Here is a 23,270-nt window from a genome sequence, read left to right on the forward strand (position 1 = left end):
AGATCACAGGATCATTATCCTCCCACTTTCTTTTTTTTTTTGGGGGGGGGGCTTGGCTTGGATTTTGGAGACAGGATTCTCTGTAGGACAGAGTCCTGGCTGTCCTCAAACTCACTTTGTGGGTCAGGCTGGCCTTGAACTCAGAGAACCACTTGCCTCTGCCTCCTGACTGCTGGGGTACACCTGGCTCCCAACAGCTTTCTTGAATTTGAATAGGAGTCTTGTAACCAACGTGGCAGGAAGCCCTTCTGAGAGACACTTAAACCCCTTCCCTTTGTCTTACAAGCAATTGAAACAATGGATCCCAAGGAATTGGTATTTCTCCAGGAATTTCGAGGTGGAGACCGGACGGGACGGGGGGGGGGGGGGGGGGGGAGGAGATTGGGAGGCAAATTCTGGGGTTGGCCAGAGGAAAACTTGTTTCCGGGAAAGAGGTTTCACACTTTTCTAAACCTTGTTGTGTCAACCTTGCAGGTCAGACGGGAGCAGAAGCCTTGTTGGGCCAGATTACCCCTTCCCAAGGTCCGTTTTGGTTTCTCTTTCAATCTAAACCTCATGTCAGGATCCCAAAGATGAATTTAGAGGGGGCCTCCGAACTTCTTTTTCTTCCTGATGTGGCCCCATTGACTAAATCTCCTTTCTCTGGTTTTTGTTATTCTCTTTTATTCAGTTATTGAGGATGGGTGGGAAGAGCCTAGTGTGTTAGGGCTGCTAAGGCCCAGATTTCGACTCTCAACATTACCTTAACGTTCTCAGTTTCTAAAAAAAAAAAATCTGAACACCTATGCCAAAGGACTCTGATATAAGATTGTGGATTTTAGCGGTCTGCTTCAGATTACGAAGCATAAACTAGTTGAAGCAATGATGGGTGACGGAAAGTTTTGTGGATAGCTGGTTTGAAATACCAGGGCCTCGCACTTGGCATTCACAAGTGCCACTCTGCACACCGCTCTTCGAATAAATACACCGTCCAGAGGAAACGATAAAAGTCAATTTCTGGGCTCTGGTCTGTCCAACCGCAGGGCCGCCCGCAGCGCCAGGTGTTTCCGGGGAACGTTTTTTGCGGCCTCCTGCAGGGTGAACCCAGCCGCTCCAGCTTAGGCTCCGGAAACCGCGCTCGCCACTTCCGTCTTAGACGGGTGGACTTCCCAAGGTGCCCACCGCAAACCCGGCAACTTTCCTACCCAGAGTTTCAAGGCCCGCCGGTCCTGCCGGGAGGGCGAGGCGAGGCGAGGCGAGGCGACTAGACCCCGCCCACCGACGCCGGGGCACGTCCGAGGTGGGGCCCCGCCCACCGCCCCGGCCGAGGTGCGTGCGGATTGGCTGCCGGGCTCCGGGCGCTCGGGTCGGACGCGCCTCCTCCCGACTTTCCCGCCAGCTGCTGCCGCGCGGCGGAGGCGGTACCTGTAGGCGCTCCGAGTGGCGCACGGTCGGGCCCGCCATCCTCCATAATGTCGCGACAAAGCACCCTGTACAGCTTCTTTTCCAAGTCCCCGGCGCTTGGCGACACCAAGAAGGCCGCGGCCGGGGCCTTACGCGAAGGAGGCGCCGCCGCCGCCGTCTCCGGGGCCTCCGCTTCCCGCGGCAGGGATGCGGCCTGGAGCGAGACTGGATCTGAGCCCCGGCCCGCGGCGGTGTCCGCCTCGTCGCCCGAGGCAAAGAACCTCAACGGGGGACCGCGGAGCTCGGCCGTGCCGGCGGTTCCCGACAGGTAGCTGCTTGGGGGCGCTGAGGCGGCGCGTGGGCGGCCGGAAGGAAGGGGAGGCTGTGCAGGGCCAGACGGGCGGCCGGAGGAGGGGCGGCTTGCCCGGGAGGAGCGGGGCTAGTGCCTGGGACTTTCGGGGGGCGCTGGAGGCGCGTGCCCACTGTGGGGTGGGGTGGGATGGGTCGGGTCAGGTCAGGAGGCTCCGGGGCTGAGACCCCCCCCTTCGGCTCCGCGGGCGGGGGCGTGTCCCGCTGCGGGCCGGGGCCTGGAGGGGGCGGGGCGGGGCAGACGTCACGATTGTATACCTACTGGAGAAGATAGCAGGGAACTTGGGCGGGCTGCAGGTGGAAGTTTGCATCTGGTGAGAAAGGTGTTCCGATTTGGGACGACGCAGTTTTTAAACGCACGATTCCATACGAGGGAAGGGTGCGGAAGGTTTTTCGGTTTTGTGGGCCTTGGAAGTATTGGAGTGTAGTGCCCTTGGCAAGAAAGTTTGCTGGGGAAACCAGCCTGGGGTTGTCGTATCACTTTGTGAATTTGTCTTTTTTTTTTTTTTTTTTTTTTTTTTTGGTTTTTCGAGACAGGGTTTCTCTGTGGTTTTGGAGCCTGTCCTGGAACTAGCTCTTGTAGACCAGGCTGGTCTCGAACTCACAGAGATCCGCCTGCCTCTGCCTCCCGAGTGCTGGAATTAAAGGCGTGCGCCACCACCGCCCGGCTTTGTTTGTTTGTTTTTGTTGGGGTAATTAGACATTCTGGAAAGCTCGCTTTTATCGTTTTAAACACATAATGTGGTGGTGACTGTTTAAGCCATGACTTGGAGACTCAAGAAAAATCTGATCAAATCTCTAGCCAGTGGTTCTTAGCAGCGATTTTTGATGCCCTGTGTTCAAGGTGTCCTACAGGAATTGTTGGATTTTTCAGAGTTTAACTGATTGTAGAGGCAGTCTCTGTGTGGAGCATAAGACCTTTGCATGCAGTACTACTGAGTTTTAATGTCCTTCCCGCAATTGTGTGTTTAAATGATCGGAAAAAGCCACTTGAGTAGTCTAGGGTTGGAGGTTATAACTCGGCGCTTGCTGTAGTGTGTTCAAGGCCCTCGCTGTGTCTGACCTAAAGAATTATTAGTTGTCTCTGCTTGTGGGAACTTGAAGCGAGCATCTGTTGAAGAATGCATATTACTTGGCTGTGAATTGATTTTGTGGCATCCAAAATAAAGGGCCGCATTTACTTTACTGTAAGGTACTCTATGTATTTTAATATATCCCGAGTAGAAACTGATCCCAAAGTAAAATAGGAGGTTTTTTTTGTGCGTCGGAGGAAGGAGAAGGGTGGTTCAGGTTAAGCGATTCAGTTCTGTGAACAGACTAAAAGAACAGCTGGAACTAGCCAGATTTTAGTGGCTTCTGGTTCTGGAAGAGAGTCTGCAAACTAGCAAATGAAGGAGGGTCAGAGGACAACTTGAAGGGAATGTAACCGGTCCAATCACGGGACTGATAGTCCAAGACTTGAGTGTGGGATGGGAGCAGAAGATAACAGCATCATGTTTGCTGTTAATGTTTCCTTTTGACACCTGGGTGGTGGTGGCACACGTCTTTAATCCCAGCATTCGAGAGGCTAAGGCAGGTGGATTTTGTGTTCAAGACCTGCCTGGTGTACAGAGTGTGTCCCAGGACAGGCTTCAAAGCTACACAGAGAAACCCTGTCTAGAAAAACAAAAGGTTTTCTTTTATGCTGAAGTGTTGGTAATTTGCTTGTTTACTGGTTCTTTATCAGCTGCCTGTAATGCAGATGTGTCCTTCCATTCTGCATTGTGTCCCCCCCCCCCCTTTTTTTTTTCTCCTGAGACAATCTCTCTGTGTATCCCTGGCTGTCCTAAGACCAGGCTGGTTTTGAACTCACAGAGACCCGCTTGCCTCTACATCCTGAGTGCTGGACTTAAAAGTATTTGCCATGCTTGGCTCAGCGTATAATGTCATCTTTGTCTATCATTTTTCCTTGTTTCCCTTTAATTTTTTTTTATTTTTAGTTTATCTTAATATAGCATTCCCCTCTTCATTTTCCTCCCTCCAATTTCATTTTTTTAAATTACAGTCTTAATTTACTATAAAAACATTTTAATTGCATACATACTTATATGTGTTGGTATGTTTATATGAGTGCAGATGCCCATGGAGGCCAGAGGCACCGGAAGTTGGAGTTAGCAGGTGGTTGTGAGCACCCACCGTTGGGTGCTGTGAACAGTACTTATGTGCTTTTAACTGACTCTGGAGCCATCTCTCTGGCTTCCTCTTTTTTCCCTTTTTAGGCTTAAAAAATACATAGAAAAATATTAAAAAATATTTTAGACTGACTCATACTACATTTACAGACCTAACTTGTGGGTGTTTTTGGTGTGGGTTTTCTTGGATTTTGGTCACACTAGAGCAGGCTAGCTTTTAACTTGGGCTAGCCTTTAACTTTAGCCTTCTGCATTAGCCTCCTGAGTGCTGGGGATTACAGGCATGCCGTGGTTTTTTTAGTTTTGTTTAGTCCTCCAATCCCCCAACACAATATCAGAGGTTAGTCTGGATAGTTTATTTATATGGTATCTCTAAATCAGTATAAATTTTGGAGATGAGTCTTGCTTTGTACATCACTTTGGTCGTGAATTTAGCAATCCTACTCCTCATTGTTTCTGGAACACGGTCCTACCACCACCTGGAATGCACCACTTTCACTGTTTCTGTGACTGGCTGACTTTGAACTCCAAATTCTTTTGTTTTCTCCTCTCAAGTGCAGGGATTACAGGCCTATGCTACCACGTCTAGCTTTATTTATAGAGGCAGATACTAGCTTTGGTCAATTAATGGATTCTTTTTTCAAATGTAGGTTAAAGTTGTTGATGAGGTTTATAAACAGCTAGTAGTTGGTACCCACATGCACTAAATGTTACCCGAATATCAGGGAAATGCTTTGCTACCGAGCTGCCCCCTTAGTAGGTCATTTCTTAGTTTAGTTAAAATGCTTTTGAAATGAATATGGTAACACCATTTTGTGTCTGTCTTGTTGCAGGACATGTGAACCCTAAGACTGCATTATTTACTGGAAAACCCTTTTCTAGTTGTGGTGTGGCTCAGCCCTCACACACCTTTAACTCCAGAACTTTCTGCTTGAATACTGTAAACAGGATTAAGTTAAGTCAACCATGGGTCAAGAGGCCTAGCAAGCAACCAGTTGACAGAAAAAAGCCTTAGAGTAAGAGGGAGTCAGGAGGAGGGATAGAGAGATGCTTAGGAAGTGGATGGGAGGGACATTCATTCAGTTTGAAGTTTGTTGTTGGAGATTTGTAGGAAAAGGGGTTTGGGGAAGTCGCTGGGTGCTTTCTTTGCCTCTGAGCTAACAGGCTTTCACCCCAGCATCTGGCTCCTGAGTCTTTATTGGTAAAATTGCACGATTGAGATTTTGTTAAAAACAACCAGTGCCTAACCACTTCAGCTCATCCCGCCAATAACCACTTCCACCTTGGAAACACTGTTGGGACTGTCAACCCTGATCATTGGCCAGATATATTAACCAAAGTAATTAATGTTTGTGCAAGCTAAAACATAAAATTAAAATAACTAAGAAGAAGCATTAACTCTAGTTTTGGGTCTGGAAAATACTTCTAAGTTCTGCAGAAAGACAGATGTTACACAGATACTCCAAACCATCCCTCCCCCAAACACTAATGTAACTGGTTTTGCCTTTAAAAAGACTGTACTCCTGAGTTGCACCCAAGAGACATTTTGGAGGCATTAGCTCGCTCTTGGTCTGGCCGTTATTAAAGCACTCTTATGCTCTTAATTGACTTAAATAGCATGGTTGTTGGTTATCTTAAGCGGATCATTTCACTATTACATTATTTTATTTAAATTTTAAGTTAAATAATTTTTTTAAAGGCTGGTATGGTAACAATCCTTTAATCCCTGCACGTGGGCAGGTGGATCTCTGTGAGGTGGAGGCTACTTTATTAATGTAGAGAGTCCCAGGCTAGCTCATGTTACATGTAAAGGCTATTATAAAAGTTAAGTTTTACTTTTGTTTATGTGTGCTGTGTTTGCATGTATGCCTGTGCACCACATGTGTATCTGGTACCCATGGAGGATAGAAGGGTTACAGATAGTCAAGAACTGTGATCTGGGTGCTGAGATTTGAATCCAGGTCTTCTGGGAGAACAGCCTAATCTCTGAGCCTTATCTCCAGCCCACTAATTAATATTTGAGACAGTCTCAAATATCAAAAGCTAGCCTCAATTTGTTGTGTAATGAATCTCTGACCTCCCCCCACCCCACTTCTGGATACTAAGCATTACAAGTGTCTCTCACTGCGCCTGACATTTATTTTTACTATTAGCTTTTATCCGATAATAACTTATTTAAAATTTAAAAACTTACGGCATCCAATATTCTGGCATTTCACCTTGGGCATCATGAAGAGCCAATGTATGTTACTGTGGGAGGGGATAAGATAATTTTAGCTCGGGCTGGAGAGATGGCTCAGAGATTAAGAGCACTGGCTGCTCTTCCAGAGGTCCTGAGTTCAATTCCCAGCAACCACATGGTGGCTCACAACCATCTATGAGATCTGCTGCCCTCTTCTGGTGGGCAGGCATACATGCAGACAGAACATTGTATACATAATAAATAAATTTAAAAAAAATAATTTTGGCTCACTTATTTCCCACTTTTTGTTTGTTTTGATAAAGGACACAACTCAGGAACAGCTAAATATAAGAGATGCCTATATATGTGTTTTGTGTGTATGTATGTATATGTACTCATGTGTGTATATGGTGCCTGAGGAAGGCCAGAGGAGGACCTCAGAGCCTCTGGAACTGGAGTTACAGATAACTGTGAGCTGCCATGTGTGTTCAGGGAATTGAACCTGGTTCCTCTGGAAGAGTAGACAGTGCTCTTAATTGCTGAGCCATTTCTCCAGTCCCATTATTTCTATTTTTTAAAAATTACCTGTTAGAATATGCATGCCGTAGTAGGTTGTGAAAGTCAGAGAACAGTTTGGGGTAGTTGGTTCTCTACTGTGTGGGTCCTGCAGATAATAGAGCTCGGGCCATCCAGCTTGGCAGCAAGTGTGTTTACGCTCTGAGCCATCTCCTCTCCACTGTCTTGACTTTTGGGAGACAAAAATATATGTGGGGCTCTGAGAGATGGGTATGGCTGTGCTCACGGCATGGGGTGTGTATGGAGTTCAGGACCCTAGAGTCCAGTCACTGAGGAGTCACCCCAAGAGACCACCCTCACACCACGGTTGATATAAAAGCAAGAGGATTTGATTGATTCTGTTGCGACAGGATCTTTTCAGCATTCGAGAAGCCAAAAAGACCCTGAATAGCTGGTACAGGCTACTTTTAAAGTAAAAAGTCACAGAAACAAGGGGGGGAGTCTGGGGGTTGTTTTCCAACTATTTGTATTGGCTTATTCAAAGTGCTATTAACAATAATTGGTCCGAGCCAGGACTGGAGGGCGGTTGCCAGATCAGGTGAGGAAACTTTTGAGGGTTACTTTGACCCCTTCCCAGGAACTGAGTCAAAACATCAGGAATTGAGTCAACATCTTAAGGGTTATCTTGCTCCAATTTCAATAACAGAGTTCTATCTGGAGAACATTCACAAAGACTCAGGGAGATGGAAAGTTTCCAACATTTCAGAACGTGTGTGGGTAATTGTTAGATCGATCCCTGGTTCCCAGGGGAGGGGGGAAGCACTAAGGCCGAGAGGCACCCTTACCCAGGTACTTTGACTTGCTAAACTATTACTCTGGCTCTGCTGTAGTCCCAGATGTAGTCCAGACTGCCTCTGTCTCTCAGGTGCTGGGATTGAAGGTTGCATAATCAGTATATGTGGGAACTGGGGAGGTTGGATGGTAAAGAACTTGCTTTACAAGTATGAGGATCTTAGTTCATTACACAGAAACCACCTAAAAAATAAGCTGGGCATGGTGGCATATGCCCTTGGCACTGGGGAGGCAGATCCCTGGGGCTAGCAGCCTAGCCCATTTGGCAAGTTTGAGGGCAGTGAGAGATTCTGTCTCAGAACAAAAAATGATGGCTGGTAACAGGAGTGACACCTGAGATTGACCTCTGGTCCCCACATCCTTGTGAATGTTTAACTATACACACGTACTCAACACACAAAGCTTTTAGTATTGCTAGAAAAACCTGAGAGCCGGGCAGTGGTGGTGCAAGCCTTTAATCCCAGCACTTAGGAAGGAGGAAGAGGGAGGTGAATCTCTGAGTTTGAGGCCAGCCTGGGTTACAGAGCAAGTTCCAGCGACACTTGACCTCATTGGCATCTTTTTCCCTACTGCAAAAAAAAATTGTCTTGGTTGGCAACAGAGGTTAAATGTGTTCCACATTGGGAAATACAGTCATAGACATTTGTCAGCGATAATAAAGGAATATAGAGAAAAAGTCTCCTTCTTCCTTAGAAATCAAAGCCAGGCGTGGTGGCTTTGATCCCAGCCCTAGGAGGCAGAGGCAGACAGATCTTTTTGTTTGTTATCCAAGTATACCGAGGAGTTCCAAGACAATCTGGGCTACACAAGAAAACAGTATCATGAAAAAACAAAATTAAGGAAAAAAAGATTTTAGAGAACTCAGTCCAGCTTTTCAGTGGCCAAACTGCTTGAGTGAAGGGAGGGAAGGCCAGCTCTCACTTGGCCCTAGGCTTAGTGTTGAGGGCTAGGCCTTTAAGTCCTTGAGAGTGGAGAGGGAACTTGTTGAAAACCTGGCAAGGCCAGTAATAGCCTGGGGACACGGCATTGGGGAAGTTTCAGGATCCTGGAAACATCCCACCCCCACCCTAGCCACCAAGGGCTACAGTGTTCAGTTCCAAAGCTGCTGGGTGCACTTGAGGTGTCTTCTATCCCTTTTTTTTTTTTTTTTTTTTTTTTTACAGCATTGCTTGATCAGCTTCCTGCTGATTTTGTCGTCCCCCCCCCCCCCCAAGCTGTATATTACATGCTTTATTTAATAAACTTGCTTGGTATTAAGGCACAGTTTATGCAAGACCTCCTGACCTCAGTTCTCCTATCTTTATTTTTTGGTCCCCTGGTTCTTCCTCTTGGGAATGTGTCACTGAAGATAAGGAAACAGTTATCTGTTTGAATTGTGCAGGTACAGCGTCTTCTTGGTGACCCGTAGTGAGCCTGAAGTGATGTGCATAAACTTGTACTGTAGAATCTGAAGTTGTGCCAGGCATTGGTGGTGTCTCACACTTTTAGTCCCATCACTTGGGAGGCAGAGGCAAAGGATCTATCTCTTGAGTTCAAGGCCATTCTGGTGTACAAAATGAGTTTCAGGACAGCCAGAGCTACACACACACACACACACACACACACACACACACGCACGCACGCACGCACATGCACACACACACACACACTCTCTCTGTTTCAAAACAACAAAAACCAAAAAGTGAAATTGTAAGCCAGTCCTTATAAAGATACAGAGACAATACAAGATGATACTCATATTCTCTATTGTATTTTTTAAAAAAAATTATTTTATTTAATATGTATACAGTGTTCTGTCTGCATACTTGCCTGCACCACAGAAGAGGGCATCTGATCTCATTTTGGATGACTGTGAACCACCATGTGGCTGCTAGGAATTGAACTCAGTACCTTTTAAAGAGTAATCAATACTCTCTTAACCTCTGAGCCATTTCTCTAGTCCTCTTTCTATTGTATTCTAAAAGTATCTGTTTTCCCTATTTGGGTGCCGGAATGGAACCCATAGCTATGCCCGTGGTAGACAAGTATTGTACCTTTGACCTATGTTTCCCAAATAAATGTGTTCTTGGTGCATGTAGACACATTTTTGAGCAGGTCTTGTAATCCAGGATGGCCTTAAAATCCTTGAGTTCCTCCTGCTTCAGCCATAATTATGGGCTGGGATTGCAGGCATGTGCCCTCATGCCTGGTTGGGGAAGTGGTTTTTGAAGAAATACTGCTTCATGATTGGGTCCAAGTCAGTTGACTTCAACTGACTACTCTGGAAATGTCTGAACTATTCTTACTGTAGTAGTGTGCTTATCTTAATGCCGGGGCCCACTAGGAATGTACAGCAGATGATGGCTATTCAGCTGGTCGGGGCCCACCGGATGAATAATTGTGATGGGGAGCTCCACTGTGGGGCTGGCTGTAGGTGGCATTTGTTTCTGCCTGTAGTTTTCTCATGCGCTGCCACAATTCTTCCCTAAAAAGAACAGCTGTGGGGTTCTTTCCACAGCCCACTGGTGGTGTGTTTTACACTTTTTGGGCATAATTATATCTGAATTGACAGAAGGATGACTTGTTCTTATACTGCATAATTTTGGTGAATAAAATGGACTTTCATGCCAGGCCTTTATTCCATGGCTTCAAGACAGTTTCATACAATTAGCTGACTTACCACCTCAGACCAAACCCAAAGTAAATGAAATGCACAAGGACAAATTCCCAGTGTCCATTGCTGTACCAGGGTCAAGCATGGACAACTATTGTGCCAGTCTTCTTGCTTGCAAAAGCCTGGCAGATAACTTTAAAGACACAACTCCCTGTACAAACCCTCTCAGCAGCTGCACATACTCCTCATTTTTATGATACGAGGTCCAGCCAGCTGGTTATTGCTTAGGTCCTGAATTTCAGTGTCACTTTGTATGATGTCTCTCAGGCTAAGTACAGAGAGGCTTTGCCTCCTGCCTCCATGACCAAGTGCAAGTGTTGTCATGGTTACTCATTTCCAGCTGGTCGGTGTGACATTCTAAGCCTGAGAGAAACTTGTGATTCCTTGTGTGTCAAATTGGCTGTTTCTTATGTTTACTGAAAGAATGATGTTTCTTGAGTGTGTGTTTCTTAACTCCCCTCAGATAGAAAAGCTGCATTCCTGGATTTTTTACATACCCTGGGTATGGTCTTGGAGCAGACCTTCCAAAGGTTGCAATATTTTAATATTGTACGTGCTGAGAACCTTTTAAGTGGGCCTAGAGAATACTGCTGTTGAATGCACTTGGGCAGGAATAGTTATTAGTAGCCTTTCTATCATTGAGGGGGTTCTTGAATGGTTTGTTCTGAGTGCTCAGAGACAACCCACAAGAGCCAAATCATTTAGGCATGTGTAGTCACTATTTCTCTCTATCTCTCTGGACTTTTGAGACAGGGTTTCACTGTGTAACAGTCCTGGCTGTCCTGGAACTAGTGCTATAGACCAGGCTGGCCTCAACTCAGAGAGCCGTCTGCCTCCTGAGTGCTGGGATTAAAGGTGTACACCACACTGCCCAGCCACTCTAAGTCTTGTAACTGACAAGATAACTGTCTGAATTTTCATTTTAAAACTTCTGAGAAACAGTCGTCATCTAGTACCAGTGTATTTGTTTTAATTGTTAAATAAGCATTATATTAGCTTGCGTACGTTATAAAAGGTGAACCTTCTGACTTACCAGAAGTTTCTAAAGGAGTCTTTTTTTTTAAATAGATTTTTTAAATGATTTATTTAACTTTATTTTTTTTATGTGCATTGGAAGGAAGGTGTCAGATTCCCTGGAACTGGATTTCCAGACAGTTGTGAGCTGCCATGTGGGTGCTGGGAATTGAATCCGGGTCCTCTGAAAGCAGTCAGTGCTCTTAACTGCTGAGCCATCTCTCCAGCCCTCTTAATGAGAGCTTCCTTAAAATTGTTTATTTATGGGTAATAGCCTTTGAAGTAAGGTAACTAAATATTAACCGAATTCTATATTTCTTTTTGGCAACAGTTCTTGTGACTTTTCACCAGGCGATTTGGTTTGGGCTAAGATGGAAGGTTATCCCTGGTGGCCTTGCCTGGTTTATAATCATCCCTTTGATGGAACATTCATCCGGAAGAAAGGGAAATCGGTTCGTGTTCATGTCCAGTTTTTTGATGACAGTCCAACAAGGGGCTGGGTTAACAAAAGGATGTTAAAGCCATATACAGGTAAGAGATACAGGGTGAGTGGGAGAGGAGATACTGATTGTCCATTAGATAGTGAAATTGTGTGTGAGTAAAAGAGAGAGATTCCTCAGCAGATTGTAAAAATAGCAGTTGTAATCTGACATTAAAGAGATGGGATGCAGCTAGTCTGTGCTCCTTCATTTTGTATGGAATCTTTATTTTTGTCTTTTGAATGACATACAGCAATTAAAGCCCTTCATGAAAAATTTGTCTCTTGATGGGAGTTAATTGAACTATGAAACAGACAGGAGAAGTGTAAAAAGTTCTATTAGCTCTATTTTGAAGGAATAAGTGGGTAATGTAAGCAGGATAATAGTGTGGGTCAGTGACATTCTCTATGACAGATGCATACCACATGGCCTGCAAAACTACAGCCTATTGAGTATATTTGAGTTGTGTATCACACCAGAACTCTCTATAAACCCAACAGTGCTGCAAACTTCACCTCACATGGCCAAGTGCATCTCCTGTCTCTTGTTATATATAGTATATATACAGGATACAGTGCACTGTACATTACCTGTGAGCAAGTCCACATTCTTTATTCCCAGCATCCCAGGCTAGCACATTGAACTCTCTAATATACGGGATACAAAAGGGTCAGTTTCCCAGAACTCTTAAGAACCATACCTCTTGCTTAGTATGCTTGTCCTGCAAAAGGTGGTAGGTTCACTGAAAAATACCATGTCAGAATGGTTAGAGAACCAGGAAGTTGATTCTCTTACTTAACCTGCTATATAATCTTGGTGAATGATACTGTTGTTTTTTGTTGTTGTTTTTGTTTTGTTTTTGGGTTTTCAAGACAGGGTTTCTCTGTAGTTTTGGTGCCTGTCCTGGAACTAGCTCTTGTAGACCAGGCTGGCCTCGAACTCAGAGATCCACCTGCCTCTGCCCCCAAGTGCTGTGATTAAAGGCATGCATCACCACCGCCCAGCTCTGATACTGTTATTCATATATAAAATGCCTTCTTATGGCAGCCAATGATAAATGATTCTTTAGAAATAAATGTAATATTTTAAAACTGCCTGGGCAAAATCAGGAAAGTGTTTATGTTGTCAGTGTGTGTGAAGTGTTATGTCTTGATCTTTAAAATTCTATCCTTTGTTCTTTAAAATTCCCATTTGTTGGGCTGAGGGTATATTTTGGTGATAGAGCCCTTGCCCAGAATGTGCATAAGTACAAGGTCTTGTTTTTTCCTGTTAGTGTTGGGGAAACTCTGCCCCTGGTTGTCCTGGATACTGTTGACTAGGCTGGCCTCAAATTCACAAGAGATCCACTTGCCTCTGCTCCCATTCCTGAGTGTTGGGATTAAGGGAGTAGTGGAGGGCCTATTTTACTTTTTCAGACTAAATTGTATAGCCTACCTTCAACTCACTTTGTAGCCTAGGCTGACTTTGAATTTGTTTTTGTTTTTGAGACAAAGTGTTTTTTGTATAGCTCTGGCGGTTGTGGAACTTACTGTATAAACCAGTCTGGGCTTCAGCAGAGATCTGCCTGCCTCTGCTTCCCTGTGCTGGGTAAAGGTGTGCACCACCACAACCTATTTGCTTTGAATTTGGAGTCCTCCTCCTTCAGTTTCTCTTTAAGTTGGAATTACAATTCTGCCACAGGCTAGGTCCCATCAAGTGTGTGTGCGCGCACACACACACAAACACACACACACTTGAAATAACATGCTTGTTTTAGTTTGCTAGCCAGGAGCATGAATGGAGAGGCCTCTTGTCCAAATTCTGTCTTGTAGTTACTGGACCAAGTGTTTATGTGGTGTGGTGTATGCAGTAAAGCTATAGGGGGCACTTTGGGAAAAGTTCAGACCCCCCTTCCAGTTGATAATTCTTGTTGCAGGTTATAGCTTTTTTTTTTTTTTTTAAGAGCTAGGGAAAGGGTAAGTTGTATCTTCAGTTTGTCTTAGATGGTTCATAGAAGTTGTTAGTTCCGATGAAGTTCAGGTAGTCCTGTTTCCATGTGCGGAAAGAAGGTAAATATAATAAAGCTTTGGATTTGTTAATTTAGACATTTGGCTTTTCTTTTCCAGTCATGGTTCTATTTTGGCAGAACAGATCAGAGACATTTCAGTTTCCAGTTAATGTCTCTTAGAAAAGTAATTTTTAGCATTAAATTTGTGATGCGAAGTTTTTGTTGAATAGATAAAAATGTTTTCACTTAAGATAATGAAAATCAAGTTCTAGGGATTGAACCCAGGGTTCGTGATAGGCCAACATTCAACCATTGCATTGCATTCCTATGAAATAAATTTTAAATGAAGAGTTTTATTTTAAAGCGAAGGTCTTTGAATATTGCATTTGTTGTTGGGAGGAAAACGTATTTAAATGATAGGCACTTTGTTAAAGAACTGCAGTTTGGTTCTTTTTCTGAGACTGAATTTTATACAGCCTAGGCTGGACTCCAGCTCTGTAGCATCTTGAGCTCCTGACTCTCCAGATGTCTGCCTCTCAAGGGCTGGATATTACATTTAGTATTACCACTTCTGGTTCTGGTATAATGGCGCTGGGGATACGACCCAGGGCCTCTCATGTGCTAGGCATGCATCCTACCTACCAGTTGAGTTACATTCCAGCCTGGTTATCCAGCTGCTTATTTAAATAAATCTGATCTGTCCTTGACAATTTTAGAAAGAGTCCGTAACCAAACCACATTGGTATCTGCTTCACTGTGAGGTTTGTCATACTGTGGCACATTCTGAGACCTTAGAAGAGAGACTTAAGTGGCCTGGGATGATTTAACAGAGCAAATTCAAAGTAAAATTGGTGATTCCAGTTTTATTGCTAGCTTTTCCCTGAAAATTCCTTCCTATAAACTTTTGACCTACGTATATGAAAAAATGGGGCATTAAAAAATTATAACTGATTGTAACCATTCTTGTTCACAGTGTAATTTGGCCAACTATTCGGCCACTGTGTTCTCATTGTAAGTATATTTCTAGGTTCAAAATCCAAGGAAGCCCAAAAGGGAGGTCATTTCTACAGTTCAAAGTCTGAAATCCTGAGGGCAATGCAACGCGCAGATGAAGCCTTAAATAAAGACAAGATAAAGAGGCTTGAGTTGGCAGTGTGTGATGAGCCTTCAGAGCCAGAAGAGGACGAGACAGAGGTCAGGCATTCTGTTCTCTTAAAGCGTAATGAGGTAAAATGATGTGTATGTGATGTGCACGCCTTTAATCCCAGCGCTGGGGAGGCAGAGGCAGGCGTATCTCTGAGTTAGAAACCCTGTTTTGTTTTGTTTTTTTTGAAGTGACTGTCCAGTGTATGTGTGTATATACATACATACATACATCTGTACTTTCCTAGATTTTAACAGTTACCCCCCCACACCCCCTTTTTGAGACAGTCTTTGTAGCTGAAGGCTAGCCTCGAGCTCAGAATCTTCTTGCTTTTTGCTTTTCAAATATTGGGCTTACGGGCTGTTACATGTTATCTCCTAGGATTGAGCCCAGGGTCAGACGTCAGACCAGTGCTCTACCACTTAGACTTTTTTATCACTCCTTTATAGAAAAAAAGCTATTTTTTATTTGAGATAGAGTATTGCCGAGTTGCCCAGGTTAGCCAGAACTTCTGACTTAACATCACAAGAAGTTAGATTATTGACCTGATGTATCAGGTTCAGTTTATGCTTAAATTTAGGTTAAATAAATAGCCTTAAGAACATTTTCTCAAGATGTGTGCAACATTGCAGCATACAGGTAATATTTCACTGTAGTATTGTTTTTATTTCTCTAAGACAGGCCTTGAACTGACACGTATTGGGGATGACTTTAGTGATTCTCCTGCTTCTACCTCCCAAGTGCTGGAATTACAGGTGTATGCCAACATTCCTGGTTTATGAATTACTGGGGATCAAACTAAGGAATTTGCATGTTAGTTAACTGAGCTATGTCCCTGCCTCATGCTGACCTCAATTTTCTGGTAATGTTTATGCCTCAGCCTCCGAAGTACTGGGGTTATGAGCCTGAGTCATAACGTTTGGGTTCTACACAAGGATTTTAAGTTTTGTTTTAAATTTGATTCCCTCTTTGGCAGGTGCAGCATGCAGCTTATGTATCTGATAAGAGTGAAGACGATAACCAAAGTGAAGGTGAAGAACTGCAGCCTAAGGTGCAGGGGCCTAGGCGAAGCAGTCGGCAAGTGAAAAAGCGAAGGATCGTATCAGATTCTGAGAGTGACATTGGTGGCTCTGATGTAGAATTCAAGCCAGACACTAAGCAAGAAGGAAGCAGCGACGAAATGAGCAGTGGAGTTGGAGACAGTGATAGTGAGGACCTGGGGACCCTTGCCAAAGGTGCTCCAAAGCGGAAGAGAGCAATGGCTGGTCAGGGTGCATTTAGAAGGAAAAGTTCAAGGAAGGAAACACCCTCAGCCACCAAACAAGCGACTCGAATTTCATCAGAAACCAAGAGTACCTTGAGTGCTTTCTCTGCCCCTCAGAATTCTGAATCCCAAACCCATATTAGCGGAGGAGGTGACAACAATAGTGGGCCCACTATTTGGTATCATGAAACTTTAGAATGGCTTAAGCCAGAAAAGAGAAGAGATGAGCACAGGAGACGCCCTGATCACCCTGATTTTAATTCTTCCACACTGTATGTGCCTGAAGATTTCCTTAATTCTTGTACTCCAGGGATGAGGAAGTGGTGGGAGATTAAGTCTCAGAACTTTGATCTTGTTATTTTTTATAAGGTGGGGAAGTTTTACGAATTGTATCACATGGATGCCGTTATTGGAGTCAGTGAGCTGGGACTAGTATTCATGAAGGGCAACTGGGCCCATTCTGGTTTTCATGAAATTGCATTTGGCCGGTTTTCAGATTCCTTGGTGCAGAAGGGCTATAAAGTAGCACGAGTGGAGCAGACTGAGACTCCAGAAATGATGGAAGCACGATGCCGGAAGACGGCACACGTGTCTAAGTTTGACAGAGTGGTGAGAAGGGAGGTTTGCAGGATTATCACCAAGGGCACACAGACGTACAGTGTGCTGGAAGGTGATCCCTCTGAGAACTACAGTAAGTACCTTCTGAGCCTTAAAGAGAAAGAGGAAGATTCCTCTGGGCACACTCGTGTATATGGTGTGTGCTTCGTTGACACTTCACTGGGCAAGTTTTTCATGGGTCAGTTTTCAGATGATCGCCATTGTTCCAGATTTAGGACTCTTGTGGCACACTATCCTCCAGTACAAATTTTGTTTGAGAAAGGAAATCTCTCAACAGAAACTAAAACAGTTCTGAAAGGTTCATTGTCCTCTTGTCTTCAGGAAGGTCTGATACCAGGTTCCCAATTTTGGGATGCCACCAAGACTCTGAGAACACTCCTTGAAGAAGGATATTTTACTGGGAAGTTAAATGAAGACAGTGGTGTAGCACTGCCTGGGGTACTTAAAAGTATGACCTCAGGGTCAGATTCTATTGGCCTGACACCAGGAGAGAATAGTGAATTGGCCCTCTCTGCTCTAGGTGGTTGTGTTTTCTACCTCAAAAAATGCTTGATTGATCAGGAGCTTCTATCAATGGCTAATTTTGAAGAATATTTTCCCTTGGATTCTAAAATGGTCACCACAGTAAGACCCGGTGCTGTCTTTACTAAAGCCAATCAGCGAATGGTGCTAGATGCAGTGACATTAAACAACTTGGAGGTTTTCCTGAATGGGACAAATGGTTCTACTGAAGGGACTTTGCTAGAGAGGCTTGATACTTGTCATACTCCCTTTGGCAAGCGGCTCCTAAAACAATGGCTTTGTGCCCCCCTCTGTAACCCTTGCGCTATAAGTGACCGCTTAGATGCTGTGGAAGACCTGATGGCTTTGCCTGACAAAATCACTGAAATTACAGACCTCCTAAAGAAGCTACCAGATCTTGAGAGGCTACTGAGTAAGATCCATAATATTGGATCTCCCCTAAAAAGCCAGAACCACCCAGACAGCAGGGCTATAATGTATGAAGAAACCACATACAGCAAAAAAAAGATCATTGATTTTCTTTCTGCTCTAGAAGGATTCAAAGTAATGTGTAAGATTATAGGGCTTATGGAGGATGTTGCTGATGATTTTAAGTCTAAAACCCTTAAGCAGGTTGTCACTCTACAGACAAAAAGTCCTGAAGGCTGCTTTCCTGATCTGAACACAGAGCTGAACCGATGGGATACTGCTTTTGACCACGAGAGGGCTCGAAAGACTGGACTCATTACTCCAAAGGCAGGATTTGACTCTGATTATGACCAAGCACTTGCTGACATAAGAGAGAATGAACAGAGTCTCCTGGAGTACTTAGATAAACAGCGCAGTCGGCTTGGATGCAGGACCATAGTCTACTGGGGAATTGGTAGGAACCGTTACCAGTTGGAGATTCCAGAGAATTTTACTACCCGCAACCTACCAGAAGAATATGAATTGAAATCTACTAAAAAGGGCTGTAAACGATACTGGACCAAAACGATTGAGAAGAAGTTAGCTAATCTTATAAATGCTGAAGAACGTAGGGACATGTCTTTGAAGGACTGCATGAGGCGGCTGTTCTATAACTTTGATAAAAATTACAAGGACTGGCAGTCTGCTGTAGAGTGCATTGCAGTATTGGGTAAGGCTTTAAAACAACCCTGTTCCCTCGGCTTTGTGTCTCAGCTACACATCTCTAATCATGGGTGTGTATATTGACATGTATGCATACATTTTTGTTTTGAATCAAATGAACTACATTGCACAAGGCAATTGAAGTAACTGAAATTTGGATTTTAGCCATTAATAACTTTGTGACATTTTTTGGAATAGCTGAATTATTGAGGGAAGATTTTTTTTTTTCAGATTTCTTTTAAAAATGTTTATTGGTACTAGGTCATTTGCTTTTTGATTTGAGACAGAATCTCTAGTTCAAGCTTATCTTGAACTCCTGGCAACCTTCCTGCCTCAGTTCCTCAACTGCTAGGATTACTTGTAGAAGTAAGCCACTGTTGCCTAGTTTTACAATTTAATTTGCCATGTTAGGAATCAAATCTAGAACCTTGCACATGCTGGGCAAACACTGTCACTAAGCCAACTCTTGACCCCAAATTGCTTTTGTAATTGAGGTTTTGATTTTTTTTTTCTTAAAGTAGAAATTTGGTAATCTTCAGATATCAGGGCTAGTGTATCTGTTTTTTAAAGTATGGAAACCAAAATTTGTTCTAGGTTCCTCCTCCCCTTCTTTTTGATGGTGGGGGACTGAAGCTAGTGCTTCAAGCATTTGTCCACTGAACTACAGCCCTAAGGTACTATCCTGAGACTACAATTATTAAATGGACTGAATAGTAAAATCCTTTCACAGCACAGATTTCTAAATTGGTTCATTTGTCTCTCTGCTGTTCCCAGCACTAGCTACAAGGCCCTATCACAATGTGTGCTGGCCTTGAACTCTGAGATTTCCCCCTTGCCTCTGTCTCCCAAGTGCTGGGACACACACCTTTAGATAGACCTCCCAGCTGACCTATCTCTTATTCCTTATTATATAAGCAGCCACCCTCATGTGGATGTGGAGAAGAGAGGACTTAGAGAACTGCTGAAACGGAAACTTCCATAAGAAGTTTTCCATAAAACGCCCAGGCCAATAACTTGGTTTCAGTCACAGCATTTTGTTCTCAAATGGGCTCTACTACATGGCTTTCCAAGTGCTGGGATTAAAGGTGTTTGGTATCATGCCTGGCACTAAGAACGTTTTAGGACAAAATAGAACATAAAGTAAACATACTTTACTGAGTAGTACAGTACCTTTTGTGTGTGTTAGGTGTTGGGCTTGGTACAGTTCCTGTGGAGATGATAGCTTAGTGGGAATTTGCTCTCCTACTGTGCAGATCCGAGGGATTGAATTTAGGTCATTGGGCTCGGTGGCAAGCACCTTTGGCCTGCTGAACCATCTTGCTGGCGCATTTTTAAAAAGACATTTTATGGTAGCTAGAACAAGTACTGTGTAGTGGGTATGATAATGTATACCTAGCAAGAAATGAACAAAACAATGCTTTTAACTTCTTTTGACAGATGTCTTACTGTGCTTGGCTAACTATAGTCAAGGAGGAGATGGTCCCATGTGTCGCCCAGAAATTCTATTACCGAGAGAACACAGACACCCCTTCTTAGAGCTTAAAGGGTCACGGCATCCCTGCATTACCAAGACTTTTTTTGGAGATGATTTTATTCCTAATGACATCCTGATAGGCTGTGAAGAAGAAGAAGAAAATGGCAAAGCCTATTGTGTGCTTGTTACTGGACCAAATATGGGGGGCAAATCTACACTCATAAGACAGGTAATTTACCCTTCATGTTCTATTAATTAGAAAGTAGTGAGAGGCAAATATACTCTAGTCCATTTTTCCAGATAGCACAAAATCACATAAGGGAAGCAGAGGGAAACTGTATAAAGTTGCATTTGTCTCGCCAGAGAGAAACCTATTAGCTAATGTTAAGGTGGTAAACACACAATTAGATGTTTGAGACCCTGGCTTTGATTTTCATGACCTCAACAAAGACAGAGAGGAGGAGGGAGGTTTTAGGTGATGAGGGTCCTTTACTTGACTAAATTTAGAAGGTACATTCAAAGTGAACAAAATTGTAGAGATTATATAATAAAATAATGATACTGATTTATTTTGATTCTGTGATTGAGTCCAGGGCCTCATGTGTATACCTGTTCTTTTTGTTGAGTTTCTGTGTAACAGTCTTAGCTGTCTTGGAACTAGCTCTTATAGACCAGACTGGCCTCAAACTCAAAGAGATCCTGCCTCTGCCTCCCAAGTCCTGGGATTAAAGGCCTGTGCTACCACTGCCCGGCATGTGTACATCCTTCTAGCAGTAATGTTGTTCTTCTTCCCCAGTACTGTTATAAAATTAACTACTAAGAGGAAACAAAGCAGTCATTTTGACATACTTGTCTTTTCCTATTACTCACTAGACTTAGCCAACCACAGATCTAAAACTGGCCTTTGAAATTTCCAAAGGCTGTAAAGAAGTCCAAAATATTTGTTAGGCTTTACTTATATGGAGTGCCAGATTCCTCCATAAGAACTCTTGAGTCAAATGTGTACTATGTATAGGTTCTCTTCATACCAATCATGACATTCCTTCCATCTTCACAGGCTGGTCTATTGGCTGTAATGGCCCAGATGGGTTGTTATGTACCTGCTGAAGTGTGTCGGCTCACACCAGTAGATAGAGTGTTTACTAGACTTGGTGCCTCAGATAGGATAATGTCAGGTGAGTTGTTCTTTCTCCTCCACCCACCCCTAAGGCATTATGTAAAAGTCAAACTTTAAAAACATGTTAAAACTTTTTGTGTTTTTACCTCTTGCTTGTCATATTCAAACAAGATATAATCTGTTGTTAATAGTTCTGTTTCCTTTTTTAGGTGAAAGTACATTTTTTGTTGAACTGAGTGAAACTGCCAGCATACTTAGGCACGCAACAGTACATTCTTTGGTGCTTGTGGATGAGTTAGGTAAGATGAAGCAGTTTTTGTTTCCCTCTTTCTCTTTCTGTAGTGCCCAGGCTGCTCCTGGCACCCTGTCATGAGGTGTACATCTCTTAATGTACAGTACATTTCACTTTCACAGGAAGAGGTACTGCAACTTTTGATGGGACAGCAATAGCCAATGCAGTTGTTAAAGAACTTGCTGAAACCATAAAGTGTCGAACATTGTTTTCTACACACTATCATTCATTAGTAGAAGACTATTCTAAAAACGTTTCTGTGCGCCTAGGACACATGGTATGTGGAATTACCCAGGCATTTTTCATTTGGCAGCACATAAATCATAGAGCTGTAATAAAATAGCTTTTCTTTCTTGAAGGCTTGCATGGTAGAAAATGAATGTGAGGATCCCAGCCAGGAGACTATTACCTTCCTCTATAAATTCATTAAGGGAGCCTGTCCCAAGAGCTACGGCTTTAATGCAGCAAGGCTTGCTAATCTTCCGGAGGAGGTTATTCAAAAGGGACACAGAAAAGCAAGAGAATTTGAGAAGATGAATCAGTCATTACGACTATTTCGGTAATTATTTCTGAATAAAGAATATAATTTTCCTATAGCTGACTTAGTTGGAAGGCTGGTACATAGACAAAATGAAATAATTTTTTTTTTTTTTTTTAAAGGGAAGTTTGTCTGGCTAGTGAAAAGCCGACTTTAGATGCTGAAGCTGTCCATAGGTTGCTGGCTTTGATTAAGGAATTGTAGACTACATTGGAAGCTGAGTTGACTTTTGACAAAGGTGGTAAATTCAGACAACATTATGATCTAATAAACTTTATTTTTTAAAAATGACCATTTTTCCATTTTCTTTCTAGGAAATTAAACCCTTTTAATTCTCATCTACCTTCTACATAATGGTTATTGAATACTCCACAATATATTAAGTCTAGATGTTATGGTACATGCATACACTTTCAGGCTGTTTATACCCACTGTCACCAATACACATAAATGGGAGGGGGAGCTATGAAACTGTATAGGGCTGTATATATACTGGTCTCAGCTTAATGTAGGAAACTGCTTTAATTTCCAGCCATTTTGTCTAAACTGTTCAAATAAAAACTATGAACAGAATTCAAATACAGGCCTGTTTTGAAGAGACTTTCTAAAGTGAACTTTAAAACATAGTAGTTTTTACCTTTCACAAAACTGAGATACAAGAATACTTTTGTTTACAGTGCATCCCTTCCTAGGAAGTCTCATTAAAACACACTCAACTTTTTTCTAGGGATGATTTTTTTTTTTTTGAATGCTGCACAGGAGAGGGAAGGAAATAATAGTCTTAACTTTTCTTAAAGGATACCAGAAACATTGCTGGATATAATTTAAGATTAGTGTTTTTCTCTTTCATAGAAAGAACGTACATACTGGGACATGAGTACAGTTACAGCAAGTCTAGGTGTGCTAACAAAACAGGGCACATTCAAGTACAATAAGATTTTGCTTGAAATTAAAAACAAACTACATGAGATTAAAGCATTAAAATCATATTCTCAATCTGAATACATGTTAAAAAAATCAATGCAGAAGTGCTAGCTCACATTTTTACCATATTACAAAAGCAATTGGTACCCATGTCCATAAAGGCAGCAACAAAGCTGCTCGTCTATTTGAAGATTACTACTGCAAATCGGACTGCATTCAATGCTAGTTGTAAAAACACCAGCTTTTTCAGAAGTTGGTATCTGTACAAAATTGCAGCTTATTTTCTTCACTTCTGTCCCTTCAAAAGTCTTTACACAGTAATGCTAAAATACCCAGCTTTGAGATCCTGAGTCAATATATTGCCACTTTCTTTTTGGTAGTTTGAGCTTCATAGTGTCAACTGACCTTGTGTATCCATCTTTTCAGTACAGTCTCTTTCTGTAGCATGGGCAAGTATTTTAAATCTTCCAAAAAATGTTTTTAAGTTACGATGTTAGAATGACAGGACTTTTTCTTTAGGGAGGAATTCAGTTGTGCTGCAACGTATTAGATTCTATAGGTGGAGCAGAATCATATAATGTGTCTGTATCGTGTGTAGGCTCACCAGCTAATGTACAAGGGTTGGACAGTGTTCCAGCACCACAGTCACAGAAAAACCTAA

At 42.9% G+C, this 23,270-nt stretch overlaps 2 protein-coding genes across 3 annotated transcripts in view; one reads left to right on the forward strand and one right to left on the reverse strand.

Moving 5' to 3' along the window:
• Nucleotides 1-1,315: 1,315 nt before the first annotated feature.
• Nucleotides 1,316-21,976, forward strand: Msh6 (mutS homolog 6). The gene is made up of 10 exons (XM_041630920.1): nucleotides 1,316-1,711; nucleotides 11,472-11,671; nucleotides 14,634-14,800; nucleotides 15,727-18,271; nucleotides 19,702-19,967; nucleotides 20,796-20,913; nucleotides 21,065-21,154; nucleotides 21,270-21,424; nucleotides 21,507-21,706; nucleotides 21,808-21,976. Exons 1-10 carry the CDS (start codon nucleotides 1,452-1,454, stop codon nucleotides 21,887-21,889), a joined length of 4,083 nt encoding a protein of 1,360 aa, XP_041486854.1. The 5' UTR covers nucleotides 1,316-1,451; the 3' UTR covers nucleotides 21,890-21,976.
• The window catches only part of Fbxo11 (F-box protein 11), a 78,895-nt gene continuing 77,567 nt past the window's right edge, over nucleotides 21,943-23,270 (reverse strand). For both annotated transcript variants that reach the window (XM_041630922.1, XM_041630921.1), the window contains exon 23: nucleotides 21,943-23,266. In XM_041630922.1, the coding sequence (XP_041486856.1) occupies nucleotides 23,137-23,266 (130 nt within the window). In that variant the 3' untranslated portion in view covers nucleotides 21,943-23,136. The remainder of the gene's footprint in view (nucleotides 23,267-23,270) is intronic.

This window comes from Microtus oregoni, unplaced genomic scaffold (assembly GCF_018167655.1).
Source record: "Microtus oregoni isolate MIOR12 unplaced genomic scaffold, Mior012 000036F_ref0000092, whole genome shotgun sequence".
NCBI classification, from domain to species: Eukaryota; Metazoa; Chordata; class Mammalia; order Rodentia; family Cricetidae; genus Microtus; species Microtus oregoni.